This window comes from Mya arenaria, chromosome 4 (genome assembly GCF_026914265.1).
Source record: "Mya arenaria isolate MELC-2E11 chromosome 4, ASM2691426v1".
NCBI lineage: Eukaryota > Metazoa > Mollusca > Bivalvia > Myida > Myidae > Mya > Mya arenaria.
Genome location: NC_069125.1, coordinates 14,268,708 through 14,283,393, shown reverse-complemented (window position 1 = coordinate 14,283,393; position 14,686 = coordinate 14,268,708). Strand labels below are relative to the sequence as shown.

At 39.0% G+C, this 14,686-nt stretch overlaps 1 protein-coding gene across 3 annotated transcripts in view; it reads right to left on the bottom strand.

Annotated features, from left to right (window-relative positions):
* LOC128229645 (potassium voltage-gated channel protein Shaw-like) overlaps window positions 1-14,686 on the bottom strand; it is a 40,591-nt gene that overhangs the window by 3,693 nt on the left and 22,212 nt on the right. For 2 of the 3 annotated variants that reach the window (XM_052941414.1, XM_052941415.1), the window contains exons 2-3: window positions 4,509-5,311; window positions 470-659 (exon numbers count right to left, since the gene is read on the bottom strand). In XM_052941414.1, the coding sequence (XP_052797374.1) occupies window positions 470-659; window positions 4,509-5,311 (993 nt within the window). Of the gene's footprint in view, window positions 1-469; window positions 660-4,508; window positions 5,312-11,435; window positions 11,568-14,686 lie in introns of those variants that run through there. The other variant, XM_052941416.1, reaches the window with a different exon arrangement.

Sequence of the window (14,686 nt, the reverse complement as noted above, 5' to 3'; positions counted from 1 at the left end):
AGTACAAAAGTATTATGGAATTTAAATGTATTAATGTCTTCAGTTTACATGTGTGTGTGTGTGTGTGTGTGTGTGTGTGTGTGTGTGCGTGCGTGCGTGCGTGCGTGCGTGCGTGCGTGTGTGTGTCATTTTTACGTCGGATAAACATTTACTTCGATTGAAACGCATGCGTTGGACATAAAATGCTTAACGATACGCAAGTAGTTCCATTTATACGTCTTATGATATATTTCGATCTGTTATATTCGGATACCGTCAGCGTTCAGGTTTACAAAGAGCATTAACCAACGACTCTGTAAAGCCAGAGACTACAGAGGCCAGTTCAATTTGTCGTTCTAAGATCCTTAGATTTATTTAACCCTGCATCATAAAGAATTTTGGGACAAACATGTCTCTATTTGCAGGGTTTCTTACTCTTAAGTACATAGACAAATGAGTTCATACATAATTAAAGCCATGACTTCTATACCTTTGCGGCCCTGGACGAGCCGGGATCCTGAAGAAACGGCCATATTACAGCGCGGATGCGGCGCCAGCAGCTCTTGCTGTGCCGGTCCTGTGCGAGGTCCGTCTGTGTGGTGGATTGCTTCCGGTCGTATTCGAGCTTCTCAAGGGATTTGGTTTGCGTCTTCCACGTATTGTACGGCTGGAAACAGCACCTACAGAAACAAAATTGAAACTTACTTGTACATGTGTTTTAAACTTTTAATGATGCAATCACTGGCCAAAATTTCAATTTGAAGGAATTTTGTACATAAAACGCTGCGACATTTTGCCAAGGATTGCAGGCCGATGCTTGCCGTAGATGGCCGAGTTATTATGATTGGTAGTTTTACTTCGTGCACTCGGAACACCTTGGCCATATATCATCGAAAAACACTCGGAATTAATTCAGGTGCATTGGTAGAAGTAGCTCGTAAAATGAATAATACTAGTGTTTCACGTGTATTTGGTTCCCTGTGCAGTGTTTTTCTCATTCACGGATAATTAAGCTTCCTAAAAGTCAAGTCCTTAGGCCCAATGAACATTAATACGCGATCTACCTGCAGCGTAGTGAAATGTAACAAATTCTGACCGTCCCTATACATAGAAGGTCGTTTCCTGGAATTTAGCCGAGGTGCTCCGATTACTTTTTCTGATGCTGTGGAACATTTCCACGTGAACTTCAGGCACGCACTAAGCAACCTGAAACTGTTTTCGCGCCTCTTTAGAGTTCAAAATCCCGGAGTGTCAACCGCATTCTAGAAACATCTCCACGTGAAATTCAGGCACGTGGTAAGCAACCTGAAACTTTATTCGCGCCTCCTTAGAGTTCAATATCCGAGAGTGTCAACCGCATTCTACAAATATCTCCACGTGAGATTCAGGCACGTGGTAAGCAACCTGAAACTCTTTTCGCGCCTCTTAAGAGTTCGAAATCCTAGAGTGTCAAATGCTTTCCAGAAATCGATAAAGGTTTATGTCATTTGAACAGTTTGTGACTGACGGCGCGATATTTACAACCAAAAGGTTCGCAATGAACGTCAGCTCGCGAATACTTGCTTGATAACACGGATCAGCCTGTCTGAAACATGTGTAGAGCTTTCACCCATCAACATGTGGGCAATTACTTTCCCCGAGATATGTCAGTTATTTGTTATGATGCTGACTGAAGTAACACACTTCTGTACAGAGAATAACAAAAACGTTCAATGCCGAGTGTTACCAATATATTTGTGTCAAGAGCGGTGGTGGTTTTCTGAGGCGAAATGTTTTGGCCTGTTGAGTTCTTAGGAACCGCCACATTTTTTGCCCACTTCATGTTTTTATTCAATACTTTAAGTACTTTATTGCTTTTTTTGCCGAAATAGAATGATTTTGAAAATATATGTTTTCCAGATTAAATTATGAAAACATGATTATTTTTTATTAACGGGCTCCCTCCCCATTTAAAATAAAGGTGTCTGAGACACTAAAAATACTATTTTCTTGGTCTAACAGCAATGTTGAATCTTAATATCTTGTTTTGTTCTAGAAAACAGAGACTTTGTTAAAGGTTAACCTTTATGCTTACTACAGTCTCATTTTCTGTTTTGTTTTTTTGTTTATTTATTTGAGTTTATCAAGGTCTGCCCGTGAACATCTATATAGTCAGTATTAGCATTACTGATAATGTTAAAGCTGCAACTCTCACAGATTGAACGTTTGACAACTTTTTTATTCTTTATCTTGGAACGAGCCAATTTTTGCGAAAATCCATGGAAAACCAGTTATATAAGACTGCTGACAAAATTTAGCAGGCATATTTTTATATTTAAGTTCAAAAATGATGTTTTATGCATTTTTCTTAAACCGTAAGTAACGGTTTAAGCCATAAAACGTTGATTTTCGAACGGAAATATGAAAATCTACGATCTGATTTTTGTCAGCAATCTTAAATCTTCGGTTTGCAGGAATTTATGTAAAAATTTGCTCTTTCCAAGACAAAAAATACAAAAAAAAAAAGTTATAAAAAATGGTATATCTGTGAGAGTGTAGCTTTAAAAGCCAAATCACTTTAGTTTTGACTTTTAAAAGAAAAAAAATCTAACAAATGTTCAAACTATTTCTCAGGGCAATTATTTCCTTCTAGGGAATGGGGCAGTTTTTTCGAGTAGGTCAGAGAAACCGGAAACAAACATTATTTGTTAAACGCCTTAATATTCTTTTGCCTGATAGTGAAGTGTCGACAAAAAACAAGATATCTTTATTCTGAAGTATGTTCACTTAAATTAATAACCTATATCAAAATATAAACATTTGAATGTTGACAATTTCCGCTGTAGTGTTGACTAAATCCGATATAATCATAAATTGTGTTACAATTTTTTTTTTTACATGCATGGAGTAAAATGTGTTACAAAAAATTCTTTACATGTAGTAAATTGTTTTTCAAAACGCTTGTTACATGTAGACGCCTCACTGGTCTAGCAATCTGGCAGGGTCGTAAACCGTATTTTTTTTGAAGTAGAACCCTGCTGGCTCGAGCTCCCATATACCGGCGTAAATACCTCGAGCCTCGGAAAATTCGAGCCAACGGGGTTAGTCTGTTCGCCCAAACGGGGTAACGCGCTTAAAGGCCTAGTTTAAGGAATGTTTGGCATGATAATCCACTGCTGTGCATCTCCTGCTAATTGCACTGGTGTCACAGTAGGGGCCAATTTCCTGTGTATTCGTTTATTGGCCCAGGGCCATTTCGGGTCCATTTTTATAATAAAACTTCCCAAACTGCACAGCAGGATACTCAGATTGGAGATTTGATAAGACAATTAGGCAATAAGATTAAGATCAATTAACAGAGGTTGTGTACAAATACACGTTTTTTTTTTTTTTTGGGGGGGGGGTCACTTATAAAAGGCTTAAACTAGGCCTTTAAGTCTTACGATCGTTATTAAAAAGGGACCGATATTTTCCACGGGATCGAATCCTGTTGTGTCGTTCTTAAAAATACTATTTTTTTTCTATTTCATTTGTACTTTATTATCATTAAAGTAAAGAATTAATATTGTATTTGATTTTTTTTTTCAATACCACAGCTTATGTGCCTTCAAAAAACTAGAAGTATCTTAATATTGATAGTATTTTTCTTCTGAGGCTACAACAACTATGTGAATGGATACCACGGATGGTTATAAACGGTTTTAAATTAAAAAATAATGAATATGTATATGTAAATAAATAAACAGACAGAGAACACATTATGTAAGGGTAAAATGTGATAATTTGATTAATGAGGCCATGCCTGTGAGCTTCAAGAGAAGGCATTTAAAAAACAAAACAAAAACATGTTTCATATATTGTGAAAACACTGAAATTTGGGTCAGAGTCTCGGATGCGCCAGAAATGGTTCCGACCTCAAACCGGTTTACAATTTTAACTGTTTCTTTGGGTAAGCCCGGGACCCCAAATAGCCATAAAGTACTCATTTTGGTGATTACCCTTTTAGGTACCCGCATGACCGTGTCACATGATTGTAGGAATGGGGGAATTAAAATAAAAACTGTCTAAGTTCATAAACATTTGTTACTGTTGAAGGGGATTTGTTACTGTTGTTACAAGATCATTTCGTTTAACGTGGAACGCTAAGAGAAAAGAAACTGTGAAAAGAAAGAAACTCCAAAACACGATATGTCGAACTCGGTTATCTATATGTAATGGTTATGTCTATTTGTTTCGAATATGTTGGGTTTAGTTATACACTCTTGAATTTCGCTTATATCGAATTTTCGTTATCTCGAATACATACCGTGGTCCCAACGACTTCGCTTAGCGAGTTTTGACTGTTCTATAAATATGTTGCAAACATGTACAAGCATTTACCTTGAGTATCAGATGAATTAAAAAAACGTAAGGAAAATGAACATTGCTTTTGTAACATAATATTTCAAACATTACAAAGATTATTTCAGGTAATTTTTGAAATTTTAATTAGAGGAAACAATTAAGAAAGAATGCGCGCCTGTTTGGCAGCGCTTAGACATGCCTCCTACCTTTCAATGTCCCCCTCGTCGATCCCCCAGTACTCGAACTCCCGCATCAGGGTCGGGCCACACAGGTTCGTGGGCAGGTGAAGATTGCCGTACCGCAAGTAGTTAATTATGATGTTAAACGCGTAGGGATCTCGGTCAAAAAAGAAGTCCCCTTTTTCCTGACGGTAATGTCTCATCATTTCCTGTTCACTCGCGAGTTTGCACGATCTCAATCTTTTTAGGGTAGATCTAAAAGTCTCAAACACTTGACCCCCAACGTTAATTATCACAGTTTCTTTTGATCTAATTTTATCACAGTTGCATTTGTTAGGGGTCTGGGAACCCGGCCATGACCTTGAAAGGTCTATCTCACTTGTATTACTCAGGGTCCATATGGTGCCATCCCCATGTTGGAGGTCAGAGACGGAGTAGTGGCTGTTACACTGCTTCATCCCGCCCCCGCCGTTGTTGCCCCCTCCACCGCCGCTCATCATGACGGCACTGAGCGCCATGTTTCCGCCGGCGTTATCTACGCCCGTAGTTTCTCTGTCACCACCATATCCAAGCACATTATCAGTATATCCGTCAGGAGATAATCCGCCATTGTGCTTATGGCCAACAATACTAAGCGTCTCTGAATTTCGGCTGCCTCTGTCGAAACAATCAGGTGTTCGTGGAGTGTATTCTGAATCACCAAACCGGTTCCGTTGTAGTTTACTTTTCTCGGAGCTGCCAAAAAACCTGCGGCCGCCTGAGCGCCCGGGGGACGGTGATCGGGATCCGAGGTTTGGACTGCGACAAACTGCGCTATTCTTCGTCCGGGGCTGTGAAATAGAAATCGCAGGAATCATTATCCGCTTAATCGTTTTAAATAACGAACTAGCTTTAAAAACAATAAACGTACATTGACGTCAACTGGAAACTGGAAATAAAAGACATGGTAAAAATCCTGCGAATCTGACTTTCAGCTTGTCAAAAGCAAGCAAGGCTGGTGTGCTGAATATGACACAGTGTGCGTCAAACCCTACATACATATATAGAATTGTATACATGTACAATACACACCTTTTCCTCACATTTGACACAGAACCTATACGCTATTGGCAATGCAATACAGTCGTATGCAAAATCGCAAAATGATAGCAAGTTATCTGGTTCTGTAACTAACGAAATACGATGTGATAAAGCTTCCAGGAATTATCACAAATAATATACCTGCTTCCATGGAGCTGACGAACCCGAGGAAAGTAATTTAACAACTTTATTTGATATGTATTGTTAATGGAAGTTGTTTGTTGTTTGTGTATTGATTATTCATGTACTTATTTCAACATTCACTCTTACTCCCAAATAAGAATTACCACCATTAATACGATTGTATTAATTTGCTATAAAGGATAAATAAATGTGAAAAACAATGGTTCTTATGAAGGACACCGAGTTTAATATGCAGAAAACACGGTATTTCTACCTTATGAGACGATAGTAGAACACTGCATAGCTTTTAGGACTCACCAATCATTTAAAGATGCACTCTTACTCCCAAATAAGATTTACCACAATTAATAAACATGTTTAAATGTACTAAAAAGGATGAATGAATGTCGAAAACAATGGTTCCTATGAAGGATACCGAATTCAATTTAAAAGAAAGATGCAGAAAACACAATTATTTCTACCCTATGAGACGATAGTAGAAAACTGTCAATCTTTTAGCACTCACCAAGCGTTTAATATTTTTGCGTTTTCAGCTTTAAAATATACAGTTACAATCTTGTTATCAGTAATTAATGTTTTCCATAAATGCATTATTTAGTAAGTAGTTAAAGGTTTACCACCCCAAAATTTATGTTTGCTATACATGTGAATGTATTGACTTTAAATAAGATTGTCTCTTTAAATATTCCGTTCTTATTTACTTCATCATACAAGTACTTGACTTTATCATACAAAATTGAATTAGTATAGATTATTTGAAGGTCTTTATGGGAGTTAAACGTTCAAGTGTAAGGGTAACGTTTAATTTCTACAAAGAAGGCACGCCGAATATACATTTTAGAATAAAATCTAATAGTCGCTTTCATAATTTGTAACAGCTTACTCATTTTGGTATTTCACAACCAAAACTCGGTTTCAATGGACACACGGACCGAAAAACGGAAGTGACAACAGATTGATTTAATAATGAACATATATAAATATGATGATGATGATGATGATGATGATGATGATGATGATGATGATGATGATGATGATGTCATCATGAATATCTGGGACAAGGGGATATTGACTGATAATTCATCATGGGTATGGGGGACAGGTCATTATGGGTATAGGGGCCAAGTCATCATGGATATGGGGGACAAGTCATCATGGGTATAGGGGCCAGGTCATTATGGGTATAGGGGCCAAGTCATCATGGGTATAGGGGACAAGTCATCATGGGTATAGGGGACAAGTCATCATGGGTATAGGGGCCAAGTCATCATGGGTATAGGGGCCAGGTCATTATGGGTATAGGGGCCAAGTCATCATGGGTATAGGGGCCAAGTCATCATGGGTATAGGGGCCAAGTCATCATGGGTATAGGGGCCAAGTCATCATGGGTATAGGGGACAAGTCATCATGGGTATAGGGGACAAGTCATCATGGGTATAGGGGACAAGTCATCATGGGTATAGGGGCCAAGTCATCATGGGTATAGGGGACAAGTCATCATGGGTATAGGGGACAAGTCATCATGGGTATAGGGGCCAAGTCATCATGGGTATAGGGGCCAAGTCATCATGGATATGGGGGACAAGTCATCATGGGTATAGGGGACAAGTCATCATGGGTATGGGGGACAAGTCATCATGGGTATAGGGGCCAAGTCATCATGGGTATAGGGGCCAAGTCATCATGGGTATAGGGGACAAGTCATCATGGGTATAGGGGCCAAGTCATCATGGATATGGGGGACAAGTCATCATGGGTATAGGGGACAAGTCATCATGGGTATAGGGGACAAGTCATCATGGGTATAGGGGCCAAGTCATCATGGGTATAGGGGACAAGTCATCATGGGTATAGGGGACAAGTCATCATGGGTATAGGGGACAAGTCATCATGGGTATAGGGGACAAGTCATCATGGGTATAGGGGACAAGTCATCATGGGTATAGGGGACAAGTCATCATGGGTATAGGGGCCAAGTCATTATGGGTATAGGGGCCAAGTCATCATGGGTATAGGGGACAAGTCATCATGGGTATAGGGGACAAGTCATCATGGGTATAGGGGACAAGTCATCATGGGTATAGGGGCCAGGTCATTATGGGAATAGGGGACAAGTCATCATGGGTATAGGGGACAAGTCATCATGGGTATAGGGGCCAGGTCATTATGGGTATAGGGGCCAAGTCATCATGGGTATGGGGGCCAAGTCATCATGGGTATAGGGGCCAAGTCATCATGGGTATAGGGGACAAGTCATCATGGGTATAGGGGACAAGTCATCATGGGTATAGGGGCCAAGTCATCATAGGTATGGGGCACAAGTCATCATGGGTATAGGGGACAAGTCATCATGGGTATAGGGGCCAGGTCATTATGGGTATAGGGGCCAAGTCATTATGGGTATAGGGGCCAAGTCATCATGGGTATAGGGGCCAAGTCATCATAGGTATGGGGCACAAGTCATCATGGGTATAGGGGACAAGCCATCATGGGTATAGGGGCCAAGTCATCATGGGTATAGGGGCCAAGTCATTATGGGTATAGGGGCCAAGTCATCATGGGTATAGGGGACAAGTCATCATGGGTATAGGGGACAAGTCATCATGAGTATAGGGGCCAAGTCATCATAGGTATGGGGCACAAGTCATCATGGGTATAGGGGACAAGTCATCATGGGTATAGGGGCCAGGTCATTATGGGTATAGGGGCCAGGTCATTATGGGTATAGGGGCCAAGTCATCATGAATATGGGGGCCAAGTCATCATGGGTATAGGGGACAAGTCATCATGGGTATAGGGGACAAGTCATCATGGGTATAGGGGCCAAGTCATCATGGGTATAGGGGACAAGTCATCATGGGTATAGGGGACAAGTCATCATGGGTATAGGGGCCAAGTCATCATGGGTATAGGGGACAAGTCATCATGGGTATAGGGGCCAAGTCATTATGGGTATAGGGGCCAAGTCATTATGGGTATAGGGGCCAAGTCATTATGGGTATGGGGGACAAGTCATCATGGGTATAGAGGACAAGTCATCATGGGTATAGGGGCCAAGTCATTATGGGTATAGGGGCCAAGTCATCATGGGTATAGGGGCTAAGTCATCATGGGTATAGGGGCCAAGTCATCATGGGTATAGGGGACAAGTCATCATGGGTATAGGGGCCAAGTCATCATGGGTATAGGGGTCAAGTCATCATGGGTATAGGGGCCAAGTCATCATGGGTATAGGGGACAAGTCATCATGGGTATAGGGGCCAAGTCATCATGGGTATAGGGGCCAAGTCATCATGGGTATAGGGGCCAAGTCATCATGGGTATAGGGGACAAGTCATCATGGGTATAGGGGCCAAGTCATCATGGGTATAGGGGCCAAGTCATCATGGGTATAGGGGACAAGTCATCATGGGTATAGGGGCCAAGTCATCATGGGTATAGGGGCCAAGTCATCATGGGTATAGGGGCCAAGTCATCATGGGTATAGGGGACAAGTCATCATGGGTATAGGGGCCAAGTCATTATGGGTATGGGGGCCAAGTCATCATGGGTATAGGGGACAAGTCATCATGGGTATAGTGACCAAGTCATCATGGGTATAGGGGCCAAGTCATCATGGGTATGGGGGCAGAGGGGATATTGACTGACAAGTCATCATGGGTATGGGGACCAAGGGGATATTGACTGATAAGTCATCATGGGTATGGGGACCAAGGGGATATTGACCAACAAGTCATCATGGGTATAGGGGCCGAGGGGATATTGACTGACAAGTCATCGTGGATACAGGGGACAGGGGGATAATGACTGACAAGTCATCATTGATATAAGGGGCAAGGGGATATTGACTGCCAAGTCATCATGGGTATAGGGGCCAAGGGGATAATTACTGACAAGTCATCTAAGGTATAGGGGCCAAGGGGATATTGATTGACAAGTCATCATGGGTATAGGGACAGAGGGGATATTGACTGACAAGTCATCATGGGTATGGGGACCACGGGGATATTGACCGACAAGTCATCATGGGTATAGGGGCCGAGGGGATATTGACTGACAAGTCATCATGGGTATAGGGGCCGAGGGGATATTGACCGACAAGTCATCATGGGTATAGGGGCCGAGGGGATATTGACTGACAAGTCATCATGGGTATAGTGACCAAGTCATCATGGGTATGGGGGCAGAGGGGATATTGAGTGACAAGTCATCATGGGTATGGGGACCAAGGGGATATTGACCGACAAGTCATCATGGGTATAGGGGCCGAGGGGATATTGACTGACAAGTCATCGTGGATACAGGGGACAGGGGGATAATGACTGACAAGTCATTATGGGTATAGGGGCCGAGGGGATATTGACTGACAAGTCATCGTGGATACAGGGGGCAAGGGGATATTGACTGCCAAGTCATCATGGGTATAGGAGCCAAGGGGATAATTACTGACAAGTCATCTAAGGTATAGGGGCCAAGGGGATATTGACCGACAAATCACTATGAGTATAGAGGACCGAATATACATGTATATATTTATACATTTTTAGCCTACCTACCTACCCTATTTCTTTGGAGATGTTAGTGGACATACATAACCTTTTGGTCTAAGCGTGATAAGATTATGAAATCTATGTAGATGAAGTCGTTTATAAATTAGAATTAAATGGGGGTCCCGTATGGCAGTGTTATGTACTGGTACACGTTTAAGAACCATGGTAGCTCTTCTCAGGGCTACATTCTGTCTACACACTATCCACAAAAAAACTTAAATGGCTAAAAATCTTATCAGAACAGTCCGCCGGATGGGCCTTGCCCGAGTGCCAGTATAAATAACGTTACATAACATACCTGTATATTACAGTATATACATGTTTTGATCAATACATGATTGGTCACACGATAAAACGGGTCGTGTCGCTCTGATTAGGCATATAGTTTGAAATATATATTAATGCTCATATTAAGACAGGCAGAGAGACAGACAGACAGACAGACAGACAGACAGACAGACGGACTGTTTATTTCCACTTGTACAATGTACATCGTCAACAACACATATGATTATAATGATCAATGTCAACGTGTATGCATACTAGTATAAAATGAGTATAATATAACACCACTCTGAGGGTCATATGACATAACATATACTAAAAAATACACAATTAAAGCTAATACGTTACAACAAAGTCGGTAACTTTTGTAATTGTTATCTATCTATTAAAATCAGAGGATGATTTTTTTTACTTTATTAAGTTCTAACATTAATTATAGCGGATCTTACTTTAAGAGTGCACTCTTTCTCCCAAATAATATGAACCACAATTTATACATTTTTTTAATTACCGAAAAGGATGAATACATATTCAAAACAATGGTTCTTATGAAGGATATCGTGTTTAATTTGAAAGAAAGGTGCAACCTTATGAGACGATTATTGGTCACTGTAAATATTTTAGGACCCATCAGTCATATAATATTTGTGCGTTTTCATCTATTAAATACACGGTTACAATCTTGTTATCAATAACTTATATTTTCCATAAATGCATTATTTAGTAAGAAGTTAAAAGTTTATCACTCAAAATTTATGTTTGTTATGCATGTATATGTATTGATTTTAAAATAAGGGTGTCAGTTGAAACAAACATACATAGTCTAATAAGCTAAAATTATTAAAATGTTCTTTAAACAAAGGTTATATTAAATTTAAATATAAAGTAAACGTACCTGCTTGTCTATAAGGGAATATTCACAGTCGACTGGCATTTTAACGAATCACAAAAAAGTATTAATACTGAGAATTCGTTTTAATTCGTCTGAAACCTATCGTATCCTTTTTTATAAACACTTAAGGTAAACCACAATATTAGTTAAGTCATTATAAATGCAGAAAATTGGATTTCAAATAAGTCTGTTTACAATATTTTATAAATTGGGCTTAAATGTAAATATCCGCGGACGAATCAAAGGAATTGGAATCTTAATTTCACAGTTTCGTTGTTTGTTAGGTAATAAATAGCCGACAAGTAGAGTAAAAAGAGCAATTCAATGCCATTTGAAAGTGATAAACTTCGTAAAAAGATAATCAGGAGATTAAGAATAAACATGATATCACGAGTTTTAATTCAATGATTTAGTATGTTCTTGTGAAATTCTTTATAAAAATATTATTTATCCGTTCGCTTGTAATTTCGCCGTTTCAGTAGGTAATTTGAAGATTTTACTTAAGCTATTGTAAATCTTAAACTAAAAGACATACAAACACAAAAACCATTCCTGTTTAAAAATACAAAACACAAAGAAGACATTCATGTTTAAAACATGATCTCATAATTTCTACCAATAAACGAAAAGTAGATATATAAGCATTCTTTTGCGTGCTAAAATAGGCAATGGAATGTATTTGTTAACACGAGAGTCATGTCGGTATGTTTTAGTCACTTGCGTATCAAAGCATTTAGTAAGAGAGAGAGAAAAAAGCACACGAGAAACTAATAAAATAATCTTGGCATATATTCATGTAGATAAACATTCTTATGAAAAAAGGGGTTGAAAATTATGTCATTTTTACACTATTTGACCTAATGACCTAGTAACCTAGTTTATATTACAAATGTGAACAAATGATTAGGTCTTAAACGGAAAAGGAAATGGTGTTTCTTAATGAATCCGACCCATAGATATGTGTAAGGATGGGTGGTGGCCCCAAGTTTGATTTTTGTATCATTTGAAAACAAAATCCTCCCCCCCACAGTTTTCTTAATGAATCGTCCACGTTTACTATTTATTTCAATCAATGAGAAAAAGAGTAATTGCATACGCCCAAAATGCATGGACTAGTAATTGTCTTGGGGGAGAACACCCTACCCCACCCTCCCACCTGCCAGCACTCAACACTTTAAACCAAATTATTTTTTCGGTCCTAAGGGAGGGGCGTAAGTCAAAAGATTACACCCCTAAGTTACACCCCTCTAACGGGACAGCCTGGATCCGCCACTGTACAGTATTATGAACTTTTGGTAATTTATTTTACAAATAAATGATCACCAGCAAATACATTTGAAAATTAAAGCAAATTTATATGGCATTGACATTTAACATTAAGATCAATGTAGCTATCAGAGAACTAAGTTATTTGTAGGTCGTATTTCTTAAGGAAGAGAAAAAACGTGGTCTATATAGCGATTAAACAATGTTTATATTGATCTACATAGTTCGACCCAGGCCAAAAATAATTACCTAAATCATACACAGTTATGGTAGGTAAGCTTTTATATTCTTTATTTTATTAGGCTTTATATAAGAACATTATTGCAATCATTGGGGAATGGTGTAAAAATAATCTTCTGTATAAATCCTCAAAGGTTTATAAATTTTAAACTTCATATTAAAACACATGCATGAGATTTATTGATTTTTTTTATTCTATTATTTTGCAAACGGGCTATAACAACGATGAGGTGGGCGCCTATTTCGTAGTTAGGGTCGGGTAACCCGAACCAAAATAATTAATTTTCAGGTCCCATCTTTAAACTTGATTTCATAAGATGATTATGGCAACTTTACACTTCAAAATAATTTAAAGACCACAAAAAGAAAACTAATACATCTCAATTGGTTTATGAAGCTTTTCATTGATCAGCTCTACACCATAGCAGTTGAAAACGATTTGGAACACTATACCATATAATACTGAGCCCTTAAAGTAGCCAATGGTTAAGATTTCAGAGACCCGTACATAACGAATGAATTCATCCATGTGGGTTGGGTTATGGTCAATTTCTCTCTATGAGGGAAACCACAAAAACACTAAGAAAATGATATTTAAATATGAAAGGATTTGACTTACTCGTGTCGCAACACGCCCATTTCATTCAAACCGGAAGCTGAATATACGTGTTAAAATGTTTACTAGGTTGGAAGGCTCCTTAAGTGCACGGTATGTCGCTTTTGAAGGGGGTGGGTGGGTGGGTGGGTGGATTTAGCTGCAACCCAAAGTGCGCCTCCCAAACACATAATAGGCATAAACGTGATATAAGGATTGGGGATCTTCCCCCAACACATTTCGGGTTACAGTCTGAAATGGAGTAATTTTGTGTATTATATACATATCCTTTCTACCTGATTGTCATAAAAAATCAGTTATGCAATGCTAGGGAGCGAATTGGGAGGGGGGTTCAGAGTGCACCCCCGTACTAAGCCGTTCGTGCTAACTCCCAGTATTAAAATGTGAAGCAGATATGGTTGCTGTAGTTTTTATATTCTGTCAAATTGGGGTACCTGCAACACCTAATCGAGGAAAATAATTTTACATCAACACCAATGCTATGATATAGATACGGAAAACTACGGTATAGATACGGCATACTATGGTATAGACACGACATACTGTGGTAAAGACACGGCATACTATGATATAAACACGACTTACTGTGGTATAGACACGGCATACTATGATATAAACACGACTTACTGTGGTATAGACACGGCATACTATGGTATAGACACGGCATACTATGGTATAAACACGACTTACTGTGGTATAGACACGGCATACTATGGTATAGACACTGCAAACTGTGGTATAGGCACGGTATAGACACGGCATAATATGGTATAGGTGTGGCAATCTATGGTATAGATACGACATATTGTGGTATATATATACGGCATACTATAGTATATATCAAATTTATAAGTAGGAATAAATTTTCTATTTTAATGTCTTGCCTTTTACCCAGTTGAATAAACTGTGTTTATTAAAACACAAGGGCCCGTATAGTCTAAGACTCAAAAAGCTTAATTTTAATTTTGTTGTAAAAATGCAATTATAGAAACAAAAAAAGTAAAAAAAATGATGCATGTTTTTACAAATAATCTTCTCTTTAACCCGGCACTCAATTTTTGGCCAAAATTTGTTCTTTTAAAGATATTCTAAAACATTAAAAAATTCAATTTTCTGAGTCTGAAACCCAGAC